This window comes from Biomphalaria glabrata, chromosome 10, assembly GCF_947242115.1.
Source record: "Biomphalaria glabrata chromosome 10, xgBioGlab47.1, whole genome shotgun sequence".
In the NCBI taxonomy this organism is placed as follows: domain Eukaryota; kingdom Metazoa; phylum Mollusca; class Gastropoda; family Planorbidae; genus Biomphalaria; species Biomphalaria glabrata.
Genome location: NC_074720.1, coordinates 44,255,792 through 44,278,385, shown reverse-complemented (window position 1 = coordinate 44,278,385; position 22,594 = coordinate 44,255,792). Strand labels below are relative to the sequence as shown.

The 22,594-nt window shown below is 39.0% G+C and overlaps 2 protein-coding genes across 2 annotated transcripts; one reads left to right on the top strand and one right to left on the bottom strand.

The window, feature by feature from the left end:
* The first annotated feature begins 10,559 nt into the window (after window positions 1-10,559).
* Window positions 10,560-18,899, top strand: LOC106054266 (E-selectin-like). Its single transcript, XM_056044958.1, has 4 exons — window positions 10,560-10,643; window positions 11,584-11,697; window positions 14,210-14,407; window positions 18,150-18,899. The coding sequence occupies exons 1-4, from the start codon at window positions 10,586-10,588 to the stop codon at window positions 18,389-18,391; spliced, it is 612 nt and encodes a 203-aa protein (XP_055900933.1). The 5' UTR covers window positions 10,560-10,585; the 3' UTR covers window positions 18,392-18,899.
* A 1,605-nt stretch (window positions 18,900-20,504) lies between these two features.
* On the bottom strand, window positions 20,505-21,029 carry LOC129928585 (histidine-rich protein PFHRP-II-like). The gene has a single exon (XM_056043251.1). It carries the CDS (start codon window positions 21,027-21,029, stop codon window positions 20,505-20,507), a length of 525 nt encoding a protein of 174 aa, XP_055899226.1.
* Window positions 21,030-22,594: the final 1,565 nt, after the last annotated feature.

Sequence of the window (22,594 nt, the reverse complement as noted above, 5' to 3'; positions counted from 1 at the left end):
AAACTGTGGAAAGTCCTCATGACATCCCCATATGTAACACTTATAAGTAATTTTAGCAGTCTCTATTCTCTTATCTCATATTTATATCTTTTTATTTCAACATTACGCTATTCTTGAACTAATCTTGCGTCTTCAAAGTAATAATAAGATTAAGACTTAAGACTGCTTTATTGATCCTTATGGAAATTTGTTGTGATTATTAGTATTATTATAGCTTTTATATAGCGCTACTTTCATGCTTATAGCATGCTCAGAGCGCTTTTGGTCCAATCTCATTTGTGGACCAGTGGGGGGAAGGGGGTATCTAGGAGTGTGTTTTCCGTGCTGCCTTTAGGCGCTCAGTAAACACAACTCCGCCCGAGTCGGGTGTCGAACCTCGAACCCCCTTCTAACCCACGCTTCCCATGATTACAAAGACTCTTTTTCTCATATAAAGACAACACAACAGAAACATTCACATAAATAGAACAGACAAAACATAAAGAGTTCATTCAGCGACTACACACAGGCATCTTGGTCCGTTTCGTGTTTCCTGATCAACGGGTGGCGTTGATATAGTCTGGCAGAGTAAGGAGCGAACGAGGTTTTTTGTACCGCTATTATAATATGCATTTACAATAACTCAAAAAGTGCACTCTCACAAAGAAAGAAAATAATGATGATAATACATGAATTCGAACAAAGCAAGATAATAAAGGGAGTTTGTGTTACACAAAGTTTTAAAAAGAAGCCCCTGCGGGCCAGTCATATTCAAACATTACGATGCACACAAACACAAAAATACAAGAGTTTCGGATTAACAGGAGAAAAAAAAAGTAAAGTTCCCCTTTCAGACCTTGTGAGCTGTAGGGCAGATGATGCTAAGTTCAACTGTTTCTAAGAGCGACGATTATCGAGGATGTCATATGGCCAGCACAACGACCAACAGCCTATGTTTTCCCCAACTAATGTAAAGTACTCATTAGACTCGGGAAGGCTCTGAGAGTATCATATGGTGAGCACAACGGCCAGTCGCCTTTTAATGTTAGGTACCTTTTAAGTAAAGTAAAGTAAAGTTCCCCTTTCAGACCTTGTGGTCCATAGGGCAGATGATGTAAAGGTCATCTGTTTCTGTGGCCTACGGTTAACAAGGGTGTCATGTGGCCAGCACAACGACCAACCGCCTTTACTTTTTCCCTAACTAATGTCAGGTACCCATTAGAGCTGGGTGGACTCAGAGGCGCCCGAAGATCCCGAAATAAAAAATCCCAGTCTTCACCAGGATTCGAACCCCTGTCCCCGGTTCGGAAGCCAAGCGCTTTACCGCTCAGCCACCGCGCCTCCAGGTACCTTTTAGAGTTGGGTACATTCAGAGGCGTCCTCAAAATCTCGAAGTTCGAAACCCCTCCCCATGAATAAACAGGAACATCTATACAATCTTGTCTTCAATTTTGTATATTTATAAATGCGTGTTTTATTTCAAATGTTTTGGATGTTCCTTCAGAATGGAAGAATGTTACAACCTAGCCCAAACCACTAACAGGACTTCGGGGGGGCGGACAGTTCTAATGTTTTCTAGGACTTTCTTTTTCTTTTTTGTCTCATAGTTGCATTTTTTTTGAAGGAACACCTGTAGCTTATAAGATAAGATAAGGCACGGAAGAATTAATTAATTAATTTTTCGTCACTAGAGTCGTTGTCGTCCGGTGCGGTTAGTTCCATATCCCTTCCTATGAAATTTCCCCTAAATTTTTTTTTTCGTGGCCCCATTAGTAGGTAAAGGGACTGGGGGAGCGCTGCAAGCTCCCCCCCCCCCACAGCGTGGTCTAAGGCATAACCCCTAGATCCAAGCGTTTTTCTGCATCTCAGAGCTTCAAAAATTCATTCTACTGCACACCTTTTCTGAGAAGATTACAGGTTAGATTTATTTAATCTAGTACTAAAGTTTGAGAGACGCTCGAGATGCCAGTGTAAGTAAGTTTGTGAAGAGCTTGAGCGTCGTAAGATCATCCTCGTGTTCAGAAAGACCCTTTGTAGCGGGCCCGTTCTGTTCACGCAAACGTAAAAATACAGTTCCCCTTTCGGACCCTGTGGTCTATAGGGCAGATGATGTAAAGGGCATCTGTTTCTGTGGCCTACGGTTAACGGGTGTGTCATGTGGCCAGCACAACGACCAACCGCCTTTAACTTTCCGTAACTATTGTCAGGTACCCCTTAGAGCAGGATGGACTCAGAGGCGTCCAAAGATCCCGTAATTAAAAATCCCAGTCTTCACCAAGATTCGAACCAGGGACCCCCGGTTCGGAAGCCAAGCGCCTCCGTTCTTGCAAACGACGTCAACAAAACGATTATATGCCCCCATTGCTGATACAAGGTCGATGAGATGTAGCTCCAGATAATTAGTCAGACTAACATGCTGTTGGGGTCTTAATTTCTTAATACCGAAATGGAATGAACTTCCTCCACTTTTCTATCACTGGACTTCAACGCTTTCTCTCTACTTTCATTCATCTATTTATAACCTCAACTACGAAATATTCCCTTATGGTTACATCAGAATCCATTGATCCAATAGAACCTAACCATATGTCATAGCGTTACTCAAGGGTTACATCAGAAATACGCATACACTCCATGATACACATCTCTTGAAAAGAGACTTTATTTTTTTACAAAGCTTTTATCAACCCACTCTGTCTGTTTGGGTGGATTCTTTTAAGCGCTTTTTCCTTCCACTTACCATACTTGGATCAAGTCTAAATTTTGTACAATTATTCATTGTCGAAGACAATACATGAATCAATGAAAAAAAAAACAATAAGTTTATCAATTAGTGGTAATTAATTAATTTAGTTTTATATAGAAAAAGGGGAAATAAAACTTGCAGTATCAAGAGATATGACAGTGATTGTGCGGTGCTTTCCATTATACTAGCTATGTTTTCAAAAGTATTTTTTTTTATTTCCTCACAACTAAACTAATGCCAGAGAAAACGTTAAAATCTCTGTCAGGTGTTGACCTGACATTGCCCAGATCAAATATTATGTAGGTCATTAAAACAGGATGTCATTAAGTTCTTATTGTTCAAAGGGCGAATAATCAAAATCTGGAAGTCTATCAAGGGAGATCAATTTGTAGATCTATACATAGTAATTTTACTCATTCTTGTCGCAAGACGAAAACATTGACAGCGTGTCTTTATTATACCTCCTATTGGTTGACGCATTAACTTAAAAGTATTGTGATTACCGCGGCCACAATTTTCCAGTGAGAACAAATAACCTAAATACGTCTAGAGATTGTTTCAGGAGGAAAATTTTATGAAATCAGTCATTGACCTTTTAAAGTGATCTAGATCAACGTACAGATTTAGGTCACGCGGTCCACGTGAACCTGAGACCGCAAACTGCGTAATAACTGGACTAGACATATAGTAGGTAAGAGCACGTTGCCCTGCCTCATCGTGGCGCCCGCGTGGAAACGGCCATTAGAGGAAGTGGCTAGGCTAAATGGGTAGCAACACAAGACTCCCGTGGAGATGCCCACGGGTAGACGAGAGTCCACTCATTGCACGGGCGGAGTTGTAAAAAAGTCCCCACAAACCTGTCACCAATCCATGCGCTGTTCCTCAAAGGGACCGTGACATAAATGGCGGGTCCCCGACAGTTAGCTTGGTATAACGAAGGAAAATGGCGGAGGTTCCCGGTGCACTCGGCCTTCGGCCGTGTCTAGCCCATGCGTTGGGGGCCAGATGCATCGGAGATAGCAATGCTTTACATAGGCATTGACTTGGGTCTCTTCCATACAGAACTGTGTGTTCACACAGGGTTTTACCGTTTGACGCTCAAACAGTTTTTTTTTCAAACTTAGAGCTCGAAGAGCCTTCGGCTCAGCTCTTAAGACGATCAAACGGTATAAATGAAATGAATATAAATGAATAGAGGAAAAAAAAACATTTTTTTTAAATCTTATCTTCTTATCTTATATAATGCAGACGTTACTTCAAAAAAGAAGATGATTACGTCCTACACATCATGCATTTAGTCATGCATATTAACCAATGACCTAAATTCTCCTAAGTCACTGGTTTTCCTGGCTTGCTCGGGCAACCCATTCCATGCTCTAATAGCACTAGGGAAGAAGGAGTATATGTACAAATTTGTCCTAGCATATGGAACGAGGAATGTGTCTTTATCTTTGTGTCTTTCTGAGTATTTTGTTAAATTTTGTTTTTTGTATTTAAAGATTATGGTTCAGTGTTTTATGTATAATTTACTTTTACTTTACTTTTGAGCCTTCTGTCCTGAAGGCTTTCTAAATTTAGTGATTTTACTAAAGGTGTTACTCTACTCAAATGTGAATATTTGTTTGTTATGAATCTCACTGCTCTATTTTGTGTCTGTTCCAGTTTCTTAATGTTTTCTTGAGTTGAGAATACGATGGACTTACTTACACAAGTTACATAATTTGAATTTAACATGACAGACATTTATACAACATTGTATTCAGGGCCGATCCTGACAATTGCGGGGCCTAGTCTGGGTGGGAATAAGGATCATAAGTGAAAATTAAGATTTTGTATTAGAAAAAAAAAATCAACTTTACTAAGTACAAAATTGCGATCAAATTAACTTTACTTTACGAACCATGCAACCTATGGCATATTTATATGCCAGTAACTATAAAAGTAAATAAAGTATTGTAGCTTCCGATTAAGGGGAAAATTCGCCCGATTATTACATTTTATTACTTGAAAGCTGACAATGCCTTTTTTCTTTTATCGCGCGTAGGATTGGCGTTTTCCGCAATGAATGACGCACACCAATGACAATTTTGTCTACTTTTCAGGAGATTTTTATGAGTTTTCAGGAGATTTTAATAAATTCAGGAGATTTCCATGAATTTTTCGTATATATTTTGCAATTTAATACTTACACCTAGAATTAGCGCGGGGCCTATGAAAGCGCGGGGCCCACTGCGACCGCATAGGTTGCAGTGGCCCTAAGACCGGCCCAGATTGTATTTTGATGATCAAAAGGGTGGGTTTGTCTGAAACAGCCAAGAAAACCAATGACTTCAAATTAGTTCAAGTCTTTAATCAACATAAATTACTTTAATAGCAGGTAGATAATGTCCAAACTAAAAAAACACAAAAAACGTCTGGTTCCTCTACCGCCAAAATGAATGCCAACTTTATTTGCGTTACATGTGGGGTGGTAACGCCTCTCCAGAATAGAGCTCTACAGTCACATGAAAAAAGTTCAACGGCTGAAGTAAGCCAAAAAAACAAGCAACAACACACTATTTCGGGCGCATACATATTAACACTTTCCCCTCCGTAATTATTGTTTCACATTCAGACGGAATTCTTCCTTTTGCTCATTAGTATTTATTATTATAGCTTTTATATAGCGCTACTTTCATGCTTATGGCATGCTCAGAGCGCTTTTGGACCAGTGGGGGGTGGGAGGGCGCTCAGTAAACACAACTCTGCCCAAGTCGGGTGTCGAACCTCGAGCCCCCTTCTAGGTAGGCAAGCCAAGCCACTTGGCCTCTCGACCACGCTTCCCATATTATGCTTTAGCTTTATATATTAATAGCTTTGTTTCATTGTGATCAGAAAATGTTTTATTTGGTCTAGGATTAAAGGGGAATGCATGCTCCTTCTATATAACATAAAGAAAGGGTTTTAAAATTAAATATTTCTTTAACTCTTTCTCTCCTAACTGACGATACCAGCGTTGATTCCACCAGAATGTGATAAATACTTACGTAGAGAAAGAGTTATATATAATGATGGTTAAATCAACGATGGTATCGTCGATTAGGAGAGAAAGAATTAATGGTTGGGAGGGGGGGATAAAGAGAAAAGAAGACTGCTGTTCATAGATTATAGAGATTACATGCCACATCATTTCTCAGCCGGCTGAAAAATAAAACAAAAAAAAACAACAACAAACAAACAAAAACAAAACAACAGAAGAAAACTGATGGGCTTTACGACTTCATTCAAGATATTTTGAATAGAAATTTATTTGCTTTAAATTTGGTGTAGGTGAGAGTCAGAGCTATTCAGAAATATACAGCATTATGAATAAGGCAATCATCTTGAAACAGCTTTTCTGTTTTTCTTTTTTCCAACAATCAGAAGTCTGCGAGCAAACTCAGACACACAAACCTAGACACACACAGCGACTATATATAGAAGTAAAAGCCATTGACGCAAACGAGATGATGAAGCGGCAATTAAACAAAATAACAGAACATTATTTAGAAATAAATTAGGTTTGAAAATCTAATATGCTAAGTGTTTCTCGCTTTTATTTTTGAAGACAATTTATGTTTCTATTTTTAGGGCACCTAACCTGCAGAGTTGTTCCGCTTACTTTTCACCGAAACGTCGGTACCACAATCAATAAACTAGTACAATACAGACGTCTTAACTCTTTCTCTCCGTAATTATTTACCACATTCTGGTTGAACCAACGCTGGTATCATCAGTTAGGAGAGAAAGAGTTAAGTAGTTTACTATTAGATATTTATGCAATTTTTGGTAAATATACAACGTAACTTTGACGTAAACTTTATAGCATAAACAATTTTTTTTTTTTGGGGGGGGGGGGGCCTAAACAAATACCGTAAGTCACACACACACACTTATAATAAAAGTATAAATAAAATCTATTATACGTTGACTTCTGCTAATCGCGAAATCATGCTGCAGGAAGTCTATTGAATTCCACTTCCGGCACCAATGGGCCAGTCAGACTTCCACGACAAGTAGATCAAAAGTTCTGTGCCTATAAATGGCTAACAGAGACACCTCTCGACTCTCTATTTTGACGGTTGTTTGACCTAGGCGAAGTAGAAAAAAAAAGTTATTTTCGGGCTTAAGTTTTCTTGTTTATATACATGTATGTGGCTTTCGTTGATTGCTGTTAAAATTAGATATGATTTGAATTAATTAACCTCTTAGGAAATTCGATACAAGTAACAAGCCGTGTAGGCCTACGTAACGTTTACAGGAATACATTTCAAGAGATTGACCTGATTTCATTCAGAAGTATAGATCTAGTCTGGGTTTAAAGTCTATGTTTATGGTCTAGGTTTATAGTCTTGGCTTGAACTCTAAAAGTGATATCACATTCAGACGTCACAGTTTATAACATTACCAAAATGCATGCTAAAAAATTTGGAGATGTCCAGATAAACTAAACCATGCCAGGAAGGTTAAGTAAAACGTCAATGTTGCCAGTTAAAAAAAAAAGCTACAATCGCAAGAGCTTAAAAAAAATATAATTCTGCACAGCTAGAAAGTGTAAAAAAAAATTTTAAGGAAAAATTTCAAGCGTATCTACACCTCATTTATTTTGTAAATAAATATTTTATAAACCGAATACACACAAAAATAATAGCGAAACGGGAGTGATTGCATGTATAAAAAAATCTCAAATAAACACAATTTGTTTCTAATAATATTTTCTCGGTTTTTGGTTTCTAGGATTTAATATCGAGTCTAGATTGATGTCTCTCTGTTGATACTCTCTGTTGATACGTGACGTTGTTATGAATGCTATTGAGTTCTCTAAGAGGATTAAGAAGTGTGTGCGTGTAGTTTGTTAATCTAAGATGAATGATCAAACTTAAAGTATGTGTGTTTTTACATTTGCCTGGTAGTTTGTCCTTTTTAACTTATATTTTATATTTTATTTAAAATGGTGTCAGAAAATGGGATAATACATTTTTATTGATTATGGATTGAAAACGAGTCTAATTGAAACATTGTCAGAATCTTTACAAAGACAAGCCACGAGAGTACATATGATCGATTGGCTGATAAATGATTATGGCGAAGACAGAGATTTATCTACTAGCATCAGGGGCAGATAAGAAATGTGACTGTCAAATAACTTTTTTTTGTTTATGCATAAATTCTGTTACAGAAGCTACATGACCACAGGGCACAAGTGATCCAAGACATAATGAAATACATGAATTCTCTTAAGTCTGTTACATGAATAATGTATCTATATTGTTGTGACTGCCTCGCACATGGCCTCCCGCACTATATTATGCACTGTCTTGTACGAGAGAAAGTAAGATTGTTATAGAGAGACATTGAGCCTAAAGTGTGAGCTGAACAGGGTCCAAGGCATAAATGTGAGAACCTCGTGTCCTGTGTGACCGTTGTCTCTATTGGCCTTATGATATTTAAGATAATAGAGCTTTAATGAACTGTTCTGTTGAGTTTCCTTTTGTTGAGCTGTCTCTTAAAGTTACAACAATATAAATTGTTTAAAAATAAGCTGATAATACATAGGCAGAAGAGTGCAGCAATAAAGATAGGGAAAGAATTTTAAGAGATATTTTTTTGTACTTCTGATACAATTTAACAACAAAAACGACAACGTTGTACAGATTCAGCAGTACAAAAGCTAAAGCACTATCTTATCTTATATCATACAGACGTTACTTCAAAAAAGAAGATGATTACGTCCTACGCGTCATGCATTTAGTCATGCATATTAACCAATGACTTAAATTCTGCCAAGTCACTGGTTTTCCTGTCTAGCTCAGGCAACCCATTCCATGCTCTAATAGCACTAGGGAAGAAGGAGCATTTGTACAAATTTGTCCTAGCAAATGGGACGAGGAATGTGCCTTTATCTTTGTGTCTTTCAGAGTATTTTACTAAATTTAATTATTCAAGAGTCTATGATCAAACTTCAAATTGTGTAAAAGAAATGACTAAACGATCGTGTACTTCTAATGTTAATTGACTTGCTGGAGCAAAAGACGAATAAATTTCATTAAAAAAAACTACTCCATCAACTGTAGGCTTTATGGACGAAAATGTGAATTTAGACTGACATGCCCTGCTGGGGCAGGACATTTTAAAAAGGTCAAACAATGAATCACTTTGCTGTGAAGTGTGAGCCATAAAATTAATAAAGTGGAAAAAAATTTAAATAATCAGTTGTTTTTTTCTTTGGGTCATCGTCTCAACCGAATCAGCGTCGAATCTTAGTTTGAGTTTACCAAAAAAAAAAAAAAAAAAAACAACCCCGCCCAATTACATATTATAGTTTGAAAAGAAAAACTTTTTTTTTTTGATGTATCATAACAAAGTTGACCGTGAAGCTTATTTTTGGTTGATGTTTGATAAAAATCTGGCCTAAGTTTGTCATATTAGCTGTACATTAAGTAACGGGCTCAAGTACACAACATGATCTGCCAGATTTGCTGTCACAAAATAAAAACTCTTTTTTACGTTTTGGGCGTTCCTTCAGAATTGAAGATTATAAAGTCCTGGTCCAAAGCTCCAGCAGACGACAAGAGATGGAAGTTGGAAAGGTTCAAATTTGGAATCATCGTGATGACATCCAAAGCGCAATTCACGCAACCAGTCATCAGACCAACCAGAATTTCATCAGGCTAAACTTTTAACACAGGATATTCAAATACCCACTACCACCTACTGAGCCAGTGACCTACATTTGTATAAAGTCCATTCACTTTACGTCATTGCCAAACTACTTTTAACGCTGCAAAAAAGATTTGAGTCAATCCACTTTGGCCAACAAACTTTAGTTTTTATTCAACTACTCTGTGTGTGACTTGTCAATTAATGATTATCAATATCAGTCCATGTATAATTGTCTTCTTTGTTCTCTGGGCTTTTTATTGAGCTCTAGTATTGGTCATCGATCTCATATTGAAAACAAACAGTACACTAGAAGAGGGTTTCTAAAACTGGTTTCTTCGGCGTAGGTCTAGAGCTCTGCCAAATCTTTGATCTCCATATTGAAAATATTCCCCATTTTCCAAACCTCACATGTTATGCACTTTAGATCTAGTCCAAATCAAACCATCTTTTTTACTTTCCCTCTTATCAGCTTGCCAATTCTTCATAGGAAGAAACTGGACAGGGAATCGGTTTTAAATTATTTTTTTTAGAAATTTGACAGTTTGGCCAGAGGGGGGAAACATATGATTATAACGAGTAAACCAGAGTTTTCCCTGCGTGGCCAATTAGCTAATAATTTTTTTTTCTCAAAGAGATACATAAACTATAAAATTTCTAAGAAAATTTTTTAGAGCCGTTTTCGAGATACATGTTCACCCAGTCTAGTTTTTGGTTCCACATATGCAAAGTTTGCAAGGTAATAAAAGAACTACTAGCCACAACAAATTTTCAATAATAATCAATAAATCAGTCTTAGTCTTACTAATAAATCAGTCTTAGTCATATATCAATCTTAATCAATAAATCAGTCTTAGTCATAAAACAGTCTTAGTTATAAATTAGTATTAGTCTTAAATCAATCTTAATCATAAATCAGTCTTAGTTATAAATCAATCTTAATGTTAGTCATAAATCAGTCTTAGTCTGAGTCATAAATCAGTAATAAAAACATCTATGGGAGAATGCTCTACTGTAAAATGGAGAAACATTTTCGCCCTACCAGAATATTTTTTTCATAAAAACCTCATTGGAAGATGGGCCACTTTAAACAAGTTTTGGGCTCCCGCAATGATTTCAAATGCATTTATTGACTTATTTCTTTCAGCCAAATGGTTTGAATACCAAGGCTCCTGTTATACAATGCCAAGTCTGCAAAATATCACTTACCAAACGTCCGTCTCAGAGTGCTCCGCCCTTGGTAAGTGCAGATCTGCTGATAGTAGTTAATACAATACCTTACTTTTTTAAAATAAATATATACACAATATAGGTCCCGAAGTCTTTTCGCTAATTTGTTAATGAAGAAAGATATGTGCAGCCAATAATTAGCCCATACACTATAAACATTGTCGATTTTCATACATTGAGGCTAATCGATATACATAAGAACACTTTGGGTGTATCCGGTGTAAAGAATACGGTTGATATGAGAACTTTCTTAACTCTTTCTCTCCGTAATTATTTACCACATTCTGGCGGAATCAACGCTGGTATCGTCAGTTAGGAGAGAAAGAGTTAATAAATCTTTTTTTTTTTTTTTAACTTTGCAGCAAGTAAAATCAAATTTATATATTTTTTTCTTGTTTGTAACACAAAGAAATGTTTTTAATTTCGTTAGAAGCAGTGATTTTTCAATATGGCGTCCTTGCTATTGTGTACTTTTTTGATTTAGTTCAAAATCTCGCCGATCATTCTTTCTTTTCATACCTGTTTCTTTATTTTCCACTATGTCGCCACCATCAGAAACGAACTGGGAGTCAAATCGGCTTTGGCATACAGTCCGGCCCACAACTTGCGTTTCACAGCTCCTGGGCACTGTATTCATTCATAACGCTTTCTATTCTTCTCTCTCTCTCTCTCACTCAACTGTATTTTGAGTAATTTAAAGAACGTTATAGGGATATTAAAAAAAAAAAAAATCACAGCGTAAGCAAAGAGAAGATTACTCTGGTTAACTTTTGGTGATAAAATCACTAATATAGATATACTCTCTGTAAACAAATTTTACCGAAGAGCATTAGACATATTATAAGAAGTAGTATTAGAAGTTCTTCGACACGTAGCCTTGACGTATTTAGTTTTTGTTTGTTTAGGCCTAAATGAACAAAGAAATATTGCTATCTTGATTAATTCTCTAGGCTCGTACTTGGCAGAACTGAACACCCTGGAAGAATTGAGTTACATTCAGGTCTTAGCGAATGGTAGCAGTTCCAGTTTCTGGCTGGGTCTGAACTTCAACAATGGCTCAGGAAGTAAGTCGTTTGACTTTTCAACCAAGAAGCTCTTCAGATTAGTGAGTTTAAACACTACGTAACGATAGGATTATTAAATGTAATTTGATTTAAGAATAGTGTTTTTTTTGTATTTTTTAAAATCCTTTATAGTGGAATTATTGATGACTTATTGATGAGGACAGAATTAGACGGGGAAAAGAAAATCTAAATCGACCACTGGCGCAAACAATGGTTATGTCTGCACTGCATGTTGCAAACTATGTAGGTCACCGCTGGGGCAGCGTAGCCACTGGAAATACTATATTCCTCGTTAATCTTCGGACTCGAAGACACGCCTTATTATTATTATTATTCATGACGTAATAATGATTCATCGTTAAATATGCACCTCCCCCACACACACATATAAACACGAGTCTATATTTAGACTGATGAGTTTAGACGTTATAATGGACCTCATTCACCAATCGTAAACAAACAACATTTAGCCACGTGATAATATTGATAAAACAATGAAAAAAAAACATATCACGTGACAGCCTTTATGGACTGTAGTATAGTATAGAAGAGATAAGAGAATCACGTGGCTAAATGTTGTTTATTTACGATTGGTGAATGAGGTTCATTAGCTTTATCAATTTACAAGTCATGTGAGTTTAGCAGGACAAGACACACAGAAAGTCTCTGGTCATCCACTGCACCCAAACTCGTCCCCGGACGTCTTGACCAAATCTTGCTTCCGGAAAAGGATGGGCTTTAGGGCGAGAGAACAGAATGCGACAACACATCTACCGGAAGCTCAAAATTGGAACCAGTGAAATCTGCCCAAGTGGAGTATCACCAGAGAATGCCGACCACGTCCTCCAAAACTGCTCTCTATACCAAGAGGCCCGTATAAGACATTGGCCCCAAATCACCCCAATAGAAAGGAAACTATATGGAGAGCTCCCTGTTTTGGAAACCACTGCGCAGTTCATCTCATGTATTGGTCTAGTCATCTGAACACTCCAACATAACAATGAGAACGAAGAAGAAGAAGAAGAAGAAGAAGGGCGAGAGAGTGAGGTCGAAGTGTTGCGCGAATCCTCCTCACTTAAATATAAAATCCCAGCGCAAGTCACTAGTCATGTATATACATACACACATTATACACACACACTTAGTCAGCTAGGGAAACTGATGTCTATTAGTCGAGTTTAAAGTCTTGACTAGATTAATACAACGAATGTAATAACAAAAGACAACTTCGACTGTTACAGTTTGTTGATAGCATTTGTTATAATAGAATACTATTAGTAATAAAACTGTTTTTGTTAGCGCGACTATCATGCTCATAGCATGCCAAGACTACTGAATAAATACAAGGCCGGCCTTAAGCATAGGCCAACAAGGCAGCCGCAAAGGGCCTTCGATTGGTGGGGGCCTCGAACGGGACTCAAAGAGAACATTTTATTAGAGGAGAATGGACCTCATTCACCAATCGTAAACAAACAACATTTAGTCACGTGATCTTATTGAGAAAACAACGAAACAAACGGTCACGTGACAACCATCATGAATTAAACATGAGATCGTAAATTATATAGAAGAGATAGAGCACCACGGATATAATCGCCAACAAAGAAGAGCTCTATGGGACTACGTCTGCTGGCCTAGATCTAAGTCTCGACTATGATTCGAGATGAACACAATCACAATTCGAGACGGAGTTCAAACTCGAGCCCTCTTTGATAGGTAGCCACGCTGTTTGCCACTTAGCCACTCATTTTACATATAGATATGACATTGGCAATATGATCCATTTCTGACTTTGGTATAACAGTTAATTAGTAGGGGGCGCAATCGGTAGTGTTTTTTTTTTAGTATATGTAGGCCCCCTATACATGTGTGTGAGAGTGTGTGTGTGTGTGTGTGTGATGTTAATAAATGTCTGGTCAGTGAAGTGTGAAAAGAACACTTGTCACGTGGTCCAGCAGACGTGAAGGCGAACAATCTGGGGAGATTTTAAAAATCTTATCAGGATTTAGTATTATCACTTTCAAAGATGTATCAACTGCCTTATGTATTGTACTACTGTTGCACAAGATATGTTGTTGTCACCCTGCCTTGCACCAGTGCTTGAGGTGCGCACTAGCGCACTAGTGAACGTAAACAGGAAGACACCAGAATGGAGAGAAGAACAGTGCATCAGGGATTGTGAAGAGTCTGAATGTTTGGGAAACTAATAGGCCTGCTTTTGGTGCTGCCTGAAGGTTGTAGTAGGGACCTGGAGCGAAGCGGGGAAGGCTGTCGTTGGTCCACATTCGGGTTAAGTAGCAAAGGACTGGTATACTTAGTAGTAAGACTCTGAGGAAGCTGAAGGATGTTATGTGTTTGCCCTAGTGAATAAACACAACTAAGACTAGATTAGTAAACTCATCTTCGGAACACAACCTTAACTTAGTGACATTAAATGACACCCAGAAATGTATGTTAATATTTGCGTGTTTGAAGCATCATTCTCTGTCACTCTCTCTCTCTCTCTCTCCAGAGTTTCACTGGAACAGAGCCGGGACTGAACCTATGACTGGAATGTGGATAGATGGAGAACCGAATCTAACTGGTCTTTGTGTCCGGCTTACCACGGAGGTTTTAATGGGCGCTCCTACCGCAACGCCCAAAGACATTTATTTGCTGGCTGACAACCCGTGCTCAAGTCTGTACATGTCTTTGTGCGAGAAGTCTGCAGGTAGTGTCAATAAGTGTAGCGACATTTAGACTATTGTAATAGATAGTAATAAACAAAAACAAGTTATCAAGAACCTCTACAAAGAGGCCACCAGTGCGGTGTACTTCGACAATAACATTGGGCACTGGTTCGAAACCACAGTTGGAGTAAGACAGGGCTGCCTACTTTCACCAACACTCTTCAATATCTTCCTTGAAAGGATAATGGAATATCGAGGGCTATGAAGGTACTGTAAGCATTGGAGGAAGAAGAATTACTAAATTGCGCTTCGCAGATGACATTGATGGCCTAGCAGGGACAGAAGAAGAACTAGCTGACTTGGTGATGCGCATTGACAAGACTTCCGCAGCATACGGTATGCAAATAAACGCCGAAAAAAAACTTTAAAATCCCCTTTAGGTGCCGAATCGCTTTAACTGACACAGAGATGGGCACTTGGCATCAGGCGGCTTCCAAACGAAACAGCTGGGCATTTCTACCCAATGCCGCGGGTTACACATTTAAGATCAAAAGAATATCCGCTGCCGATGTAGACGGCAAAAAAAACAACAACAAACCAGATCGACCAGCGGCGGACAGCGGTTATGGCTGTGCTGGATGTGGCAAAATATGTAGGTCGCAGCTGGGACTCCATAACCACCTGACATACTGCACTCCTCAATCTTCGGACTGGAAGACAATTCTTATTATAGACGAGAACACATATTCTGTTTCTTATGATTGCACAAGTACGGCACAATCATCTGTCTGTGTAAAATTATGAACTTAATTTTATTTCGCGGATTTCTGGAGATGGATCGAGGCCCCCGCTCCCGCTAATAAGTTGTTTCCTTCAACAGCTTATTCTATACACAGAGCAGAACTGGAGAGGTGCCCTCAATATTTTTTATGACTGAACTCACGGCGCGAGTTGGGGTGACCATGCATGGCTGGGTCAACACATTGGCCGAGGTCACAAAAGGGTAACAAAAGAACGGACAATCGACAAAGAACTGTTATACATCGAGTGGACATGACCAGGCAACTTTCACGAGCAAACTGACAATAGTCGCTTTTTTTTTTTTTTTTTTGTTTAGCTTGAAGCTTAAGTAAAACCTGCATGATGAGAGAGTTACACTGTTATTTTCACTACAGTTCAGAAATGTGTAAAGTCAGTCTTTTGGTGATACGTTTGTACAGTGTTCAGCTTATTTAGTACGAGAGATATAGCAGTCAAGTACCACGCAAATTGACTTCTCCCACTCCTTTAAGTTGCTGTGACTTATCTGTCTACACGTAGCTTTAGAAAAACAAACATGAAGAGAGTAAAATGTTTGTAAAATGTTTTACATAATTCGGATGTTCCTTCAGAGTTGAAGATAGTTTACTTCCTAGTCCAAACCTCCCGCAGGACGACGGGGGATGGGAGCGGGCAGGGTTTGAACCCTCGACCGTCGATAAATCCGAACGACAGTCCAGCGCGCAAACCGCACGACCAGGCAGCCAAAGAGAGAGAGACAAAGATAGGCAGACGTAACACTATAGTTGACGATTTGGTAGAGTAGCAAGTTTTGTAAAGTGTTTTGTAAAAACTTTTAAATGTTTCGGATGTCCCATCAGATTTCGAAGTTGATTACATCCTAGTCTAAGCCGCCCGCAGGACGACGCGTCGGGCAGAGTTCGAGCCCGGAACCGTCTAAAACACCAAAACGACAGCCCAAAGCGCATACCACACGACCAAGCAGCAGTCTTTCACAAACATAGTAATAATAATAATAATAAGGCTAGTCTTCGAGTCCGAAGATCAGTGAGGAATGCAGTATTTCCCGTGGCTACGCAGTCCCAGCTGTGACCTACATATTTTGCCAACCGACATCACAAACATAAAGCAGTACAAAGTGCGAGAGCTAGACAACGACAACGGAGAAAATGATTGAATTGCAGCAAAGAGTGGACCAGAGTAGGTCTTTGACCAAGACAAAGGCCCGATGACTTCCCCATTCTTCCCGATATTGCGTACAGGGCTGGATTTAAGTATGTGGAGACCCCGGGACATAATTTTCTTGGAGGCCCCGGGACATGATTTTCTTGGAGGCCCCGGGACAGGATTTTTTTTATGGAGGCCCCAGGACAGGATTTTTTATGGAGGCCCCGGGACAGGATTTTTATGGAGGCCCCGAGACAGGATTGGAGGTCCCTACAAATTTTCGAAATGTTTAAATGTATACGAATAGGAATACTTTATTTATTATAGCTTTTATATAGCTCTACTTTCATGCTTATAGCATGCTCAGAGCGCTACAGTCCTATCTCATTTGTGGACCAGATGGGGAAGGGGGGGGGGGGGAATCTCTGCCCGAGTCGGGTGTCGAACCTCGAGCCAAGTTCAAGCGCACTTCGCATCTCGACCACGCTTCCCACATATACTTACATCTGAAAGCATGTCATATTTTAGAAGAAAGAATAGCTATTGAAAATTTAATCTCACTTTCCGTTTGAAAAATATTTAATATGCATATTTTAGTTTTAAAAAAGTGTATATTTTTGAGTTTGAGGAGGCTAAGGCTCTGGGTAGACTCAATGTCGTGAATTTACTTATTCCCATCATGCTCCACTTCTCTGCCACGACATTTTTTTTAAGTCGTAAAAAAGGTGTAAGATAAGGGGAATAAAAACGTAACAAGGTTTCTGCCTCGTCGAAATTCGGATATACATTTATCTCTTTTAAAGTCTTTCTTGTGAAGTCCCCCAGGGCTGAAGCCCCACCTGCCCTTACCTAAGTCCGGCTCTGACTACGCACAACAATCCTACGATGTAATGCACATAGCTACTGGAGGCCCGGGGACATGATTTTTATGGAGGCCCCGGGACATGATTTTTTATGGAGGCCCCGGGACATGATTTTTATGGAGGCCCCGGGACATGATTTTTTATGGAGGCCCCGGGACATGATTTTTATGGAGGCCCCGGGACATGATTTTTATGGAGGCCCCGGGACATGATTTTTATGGAAGCCCCGGGACATGATTTTTATGGAGGCCCCGGGACATGATTTTTATGGAGGCCCCAGAACATGATTTTTATGGAGGCCCCGGGACATGATTTTTAATATGGAGGCCCCGCTGCGGGGAAGAAGAGGAAACCGTGCCTCATATTCTGTTTGACTGCCCCAGACTTGCTGATCTCCGTCTCGACAGGTCTGGGAAACCCAAAATTCTCGACCTGTATGGCGACATTCATGCACTACGCAAGACAGCAGGGTTTCTGTCCAGGGCTTTTGCAAGAGAGGATTTGAGCCTCTCAAGCCCTCACTCTAATGGAGTTTGATGATGATGATGAATAGTTTACTATGAGCTTTCCTTTCATCTACTACAAATGCAGTAAAATTTGTATAAAAAACATATATAAATCTAAAAAGTCATCTTGTGTGTTTTCTAACATCTATGTCGACCAGAGGTTTTCAATTTCATAACATTGTAATAAATATATAGTAAATAAAGACTAAAATTAGCAGTGTTATGTTGTAGCCATAGACATAAATAAATATAGACTGGCCGATTAAAGAGTTTTATGAAACGAAAATGTGTGACTTGCAAGTTTGTGTACTTTATTAAACAGCATTTATGAGCAGTATAAAAGTGAAGTATTCATATCTATTTCAGCCATAACCTATATATATTGTAAATAAGGAGGCAGTGTAGTTTTGTCTATTTATATATGTCTATGGTTATAGCCTATGTATTTGACTTTTTGTCTCCCTTAGATCTAAAAAAGCCAGTGTATTACGGTAGAACAAGTGCTTGCAAGAATTGCTGCCCCTTAACTCCGCTCACCACTGCTAGAAGATTAGATTGTGCATGGGCGTGTTCCAAGTTGAAAGAGTGCGTTGGGTTCCAGTTCACTCGGACTTCATCTCAGTGTCTTCCACTAGTCTTCAACACCTCGTGCTCCCTGAGTGTCAGCTTGAACTCTGTCATGTACACGGCGATCCAACCAAGATGTTAAGCCTGCACAGCTTTTAGCAAAACTTTTGAGCTAATTAAGTCCTGTTTTAAAAATAATTTAGTCTATTTCTAAAATAATTTAGACTTCAATTTGAATTAATTTAGATATGAATTTGAACTAATTTAGACTTGAACTGGAAACAATTTAGACTTAAAAAATATGTTCAACTTGTGTTTTTAAATAAGTTTAACCTTTTTCCTTACATCTATTCATTTTATTGTCACTTTTAGATTAAGAATATAATCTAAGACAAACGACGATATATTTGGTTAAATTTTTAAAATAGTTGAGGCATGGTGGATGAGTCGTAAAATGCTTGGCTTCCCAAACCTGGGCTCTCGGGTTCGATTCCTGGTGAAGACAAGGATTTATACTTTTGAGATCTTTAGGGCGCCTCTGAGTCCGTCCTGAGACTCTGAGCTGTAATGGGTAACTGACATAAGTTGAGTAAAAAAAAAAGCGGTTGGCCACATGACACTCTCGTTAACCCTGGGGTACATAAACATATGTTTTTTACATCTGCCCCACATATCGCAAGGTCTGAAAGTGGAACTTTTAACAAATAGTCTTATCTGTTAAGGTATTTTCCACCCACCATTATTCTCCTGTTACTTTTATTTGTTCAACTCACTTCTAGACTTACCGACAGACCGACCCTAAGGTCATTTGTTTAGACACACCTATAGCTCACTGTAACTAGGCCTATATTTGTTCAACTCACTGACAGCTCTGTACAGGCTTAGGCCTATAAAGGGTAAGTTGTCAACTCAATGTAGCCCCAAAGAGACCATAGGTAATATTACGATTTTTTTTTTCAGTCGACTTAACAAGGGCAGAGAACTATGACTCTTTGTATAAATAATACTGCTTATTATATATAAACATCCCCCCCCAGAGAAACTTTGTTTCAATCTTGCACCAGGGGCGGACTGGCTATATGGGCTTCTGGGCAAATGCCCGGTGGGCCGGTACCCAAATGGGCCGGTTGGGCCATCGAAAGGTCCGCATCGATGCCACTAAGTATTAAATTGATTAAGGTTTTATAATATTCTCTTTAAAAAAAGCGGACATTTGAGTATCGCATTTAAAAGAAATCACTCTACAGTGTAATACTAATTTGTTCTAGTAAACTTTCCGAGATAACGTAATAGCCTACATCCGTAGACAGCGCTACTAGTAGTTGGCTTCACCCTGGGCTATTAAAAAGCAACATAAGGCCCTTTTTCAAATACGGCGCTCACAACTATCGACACTCAAACTTAACATAATGATTTTGAGGACAGGTAGGCCTATATTTGGATGCCCATCACATGATAGGTAATTTATGGGCCCGATTGTATGGAAATGCCCGGGCCGATTTTGACACTCAGTCCGCCCCTGTCTTGCACGTTTCAACAATTTAAAATAAATAAATTGACATTTAAAATAAACAGCGGCCTGGATAAACATATTGGGGATGATATGAGATGAAATTGTAAATTTAAGAGAATAATAGAAAATAAACAGCCGCAGAAGAAATATGGACCACGAATTCGAATGGGCTGGTAATTGTGAAATGTCGCTTCTATCCACAATAGTTGTTAATATTATTGTTAAATTATACCAATGTTAATTAATGTGTATGTTTGGTTGTTAATGTTATATCACTTCTGATTGACGCAATTTAACAAGCTGCCACTGATTCTTTGGAAAGTACTATATACTTTGTGAATTTAATTCAGAGGCGTCACTAGACGTGGAGTCACCCGGTTTGGTTACGGCAACTTGCACCCTCCCCCCCCCCCGCCCCCCAAATTACATTCACTGAATCAACGAGAGTACTTTCAGACTAAGGCCGCTTGCAGACTACACGGTTAAACCGTAATACAAAAAAAACCTACGGCTGAAGATGTAACAAACGTATGGGACCTTTTTCATGTTACACCGTGACGATCAAATGTCTGTTAGGACACAGTCGTGTCATGCTACTAAAATTAACAGTCGCCTAAAACCGTACAGCAGGGGTTCTCAACCTGTGGGTAGCGACCCATTTGGGGGTCGAATGACCATTTGCCAGGGGCCGCATAAGACCGTCGAATTTTTTTTTCTTTTGGCTATTTTTGAACGGAAGTTTTTATGTTCGTTTTGAACGTGTTGTACCAAGCCTATGTGCACCATGGTTGGTATGTGCACCATGGTTGATATGTGCACCATGGTTGGTATGTGTACCATGGTTGGTATGTGTACCATGGTTGGTATGTGCGCCATGGTTGGTATGAGCACCATGGTATGTGCACCATGGTTGATATGTGCAGCATGGTTGGTATGTGTACGGTATGTGCACCATGGTTTGTATGTGCACCATGGTTGGTATGTGCACCATGGTTGGTATGTGCACCATGGTTGATATGTGCAGCATGGTTGGTATGTGTACGGTATGTGCACCATGGTTTGTATGTGCACCATGGTTGGTATGTGCACCATGGTTGATATATGCACCATGGTTGATATGTGCACCATGGTTGGTATGTGCACCATGGTTGGTATGTGCACCATGGTTGATATGTGCACCATGGTTGGTATGTGCACCATGGTTGGTATGTGCACCCTGGTTGGTATGTGCACCCTGGTTGGTATGTGCACCATGGTTGGTCTGCATTTACATTTGTAGTAATGGCGGATAGGGACATGACTTAGATATAATCACACAACGATCGTCAAGCATCGATAAAATAAACTAAAAAAGTGGGTGGTGACAAATAAGTTCTCTCTGCCGTATGTACGAGGCAGATAAACCTCCGAGCTTTGCGGATAAATACATCCAGTATTTTAGTTTTGAGGTCGGTAAAGTCAAGAAATCCAGACTTGACCAAGGAGGCAAGTAGCATAATTAAAACATAGCAGCCCTTGAAGCTTTTTATTTGGTGGCTCTCATCATTGCTAGAGCCATGAAACCTCACACCATTGCGAAGAGTTAATATTGCCAGGGGTTAAATTGCTCGAGTTATGAATGGAGCCAAATTTGTAACTACACTTAGTGCAATTTCATTATCTAACGAGACTGTTCACAGGAGAAAAAAAATGACATGTCTTCTGATTTTATCAATCAGGCAATTTAGGAAATATGATATCTGACCCATACACCAATATTAGGCCTCCAAATAGAGAAATCCAAAGACGTAATAAAGTGTTCACATTTACTGTTTATTTCTTGAGACATAAACATAATAGCGATCATAAAGATTAGTTCCTATGCAAACTTCTTGAAATGAAACGAATGAGAATTTATGGTTTGGGGGGGTCGCCGCCAAGTGAAAAATTGTATTAAGGGGTCGCGGAGCTAAAAAGGTTGAGAACCGCTGCCGTACAGTGCGCTAGTGGCCTTAAGATGTAGTTATTGATAAAGTGATGGTCAAGCAGGACGGGTAAATGTTTATGAAGAGCGTAACGCTATAAGTCAAAATGTCATTGAGAAGACTCTCTCTATGGCATATGTACTATTCCAGCCCTGACAACTGCAATGCGGTGCTAGCTGGTACGGAAAACAAGACGCATTTCTGCTTCTTCTCTCTTTATTTTCTTCCAGTGAATGTTAGAATCGACTACAATTCGACCATACTTTGTCATCTATTACAAAGAAATGCCATTGTATCTTAGTCAACTGATCACTCCATAGGTCCACCAGAGAGCCCAGCGCTCCGTGGACTCTTGTCGTGCCACGTTTGTCTCTCAATATCTACGGTCTGCGGGCTTTTTCAGAACATAGATCAAAGGTTTGGAACTCATTCCCCATTGATCTCAGACATGCTTCACTTCGTTCAAGAGGAACAGTAAGATCTATCTGTTCAAAACTTTTTACCCTAGTTTGTCATTTTAGCTCTCGTCTTATCTTATCTTATCTTATATAATACAGACGTTACTTCAAAAAAGAAGATGATTACGTCCTACGCGTCATGCATTTAGTCATGCATATTAACCAATGACTTAAATTCTGCCAAGACACTGGTTTTCCTGGCTAGCTCTGGCAAGCTCTCGTGTTTAAGTTATGTTATCATAGCGCATTTAGCCTACATTATAAATTAAATTATTATTATTATTATAAAATCAAAACAACACCCTATTTCAGAGAATTTGAAACAAAACTTCATGTCACGTGGGTAATCACAAGATGAGATGGAGAATTCTCGCTACTGTCTCAAATTGCCTGCTTTTGCGAAAAATTAT

Coding starts and splice junctions, on each gene's coding strand:
- LOC106054266 (XM_056044958.1), top strand. CDS start 10,586: ATGCCAAGTCTGCAAAATATCACTTACCAAACGTCCGTCTCAGAGTGC. Junction 10,644..11,583: donor CTCAGAGTGCTCCGCCCTTG/GTAAGTGCAGAT, acceptor TTAATTCTCTAG/GCTCGTACTTGGCAGAACTG. Junction 14,408..18,149: donor TTTGTGCGAGAAGTCTGCAG/GTAGTGTCAATA, acceptor TGTCTCCCTTAG/ATCTAAAAAAGCCAGTGTAT.
- LOC129928585 (XM_056043251.1), bottom strand. CDS start 21,029: ATGCAGACCAACCATGGTGCACATACCAACCAGGGTGCACATACCAAC.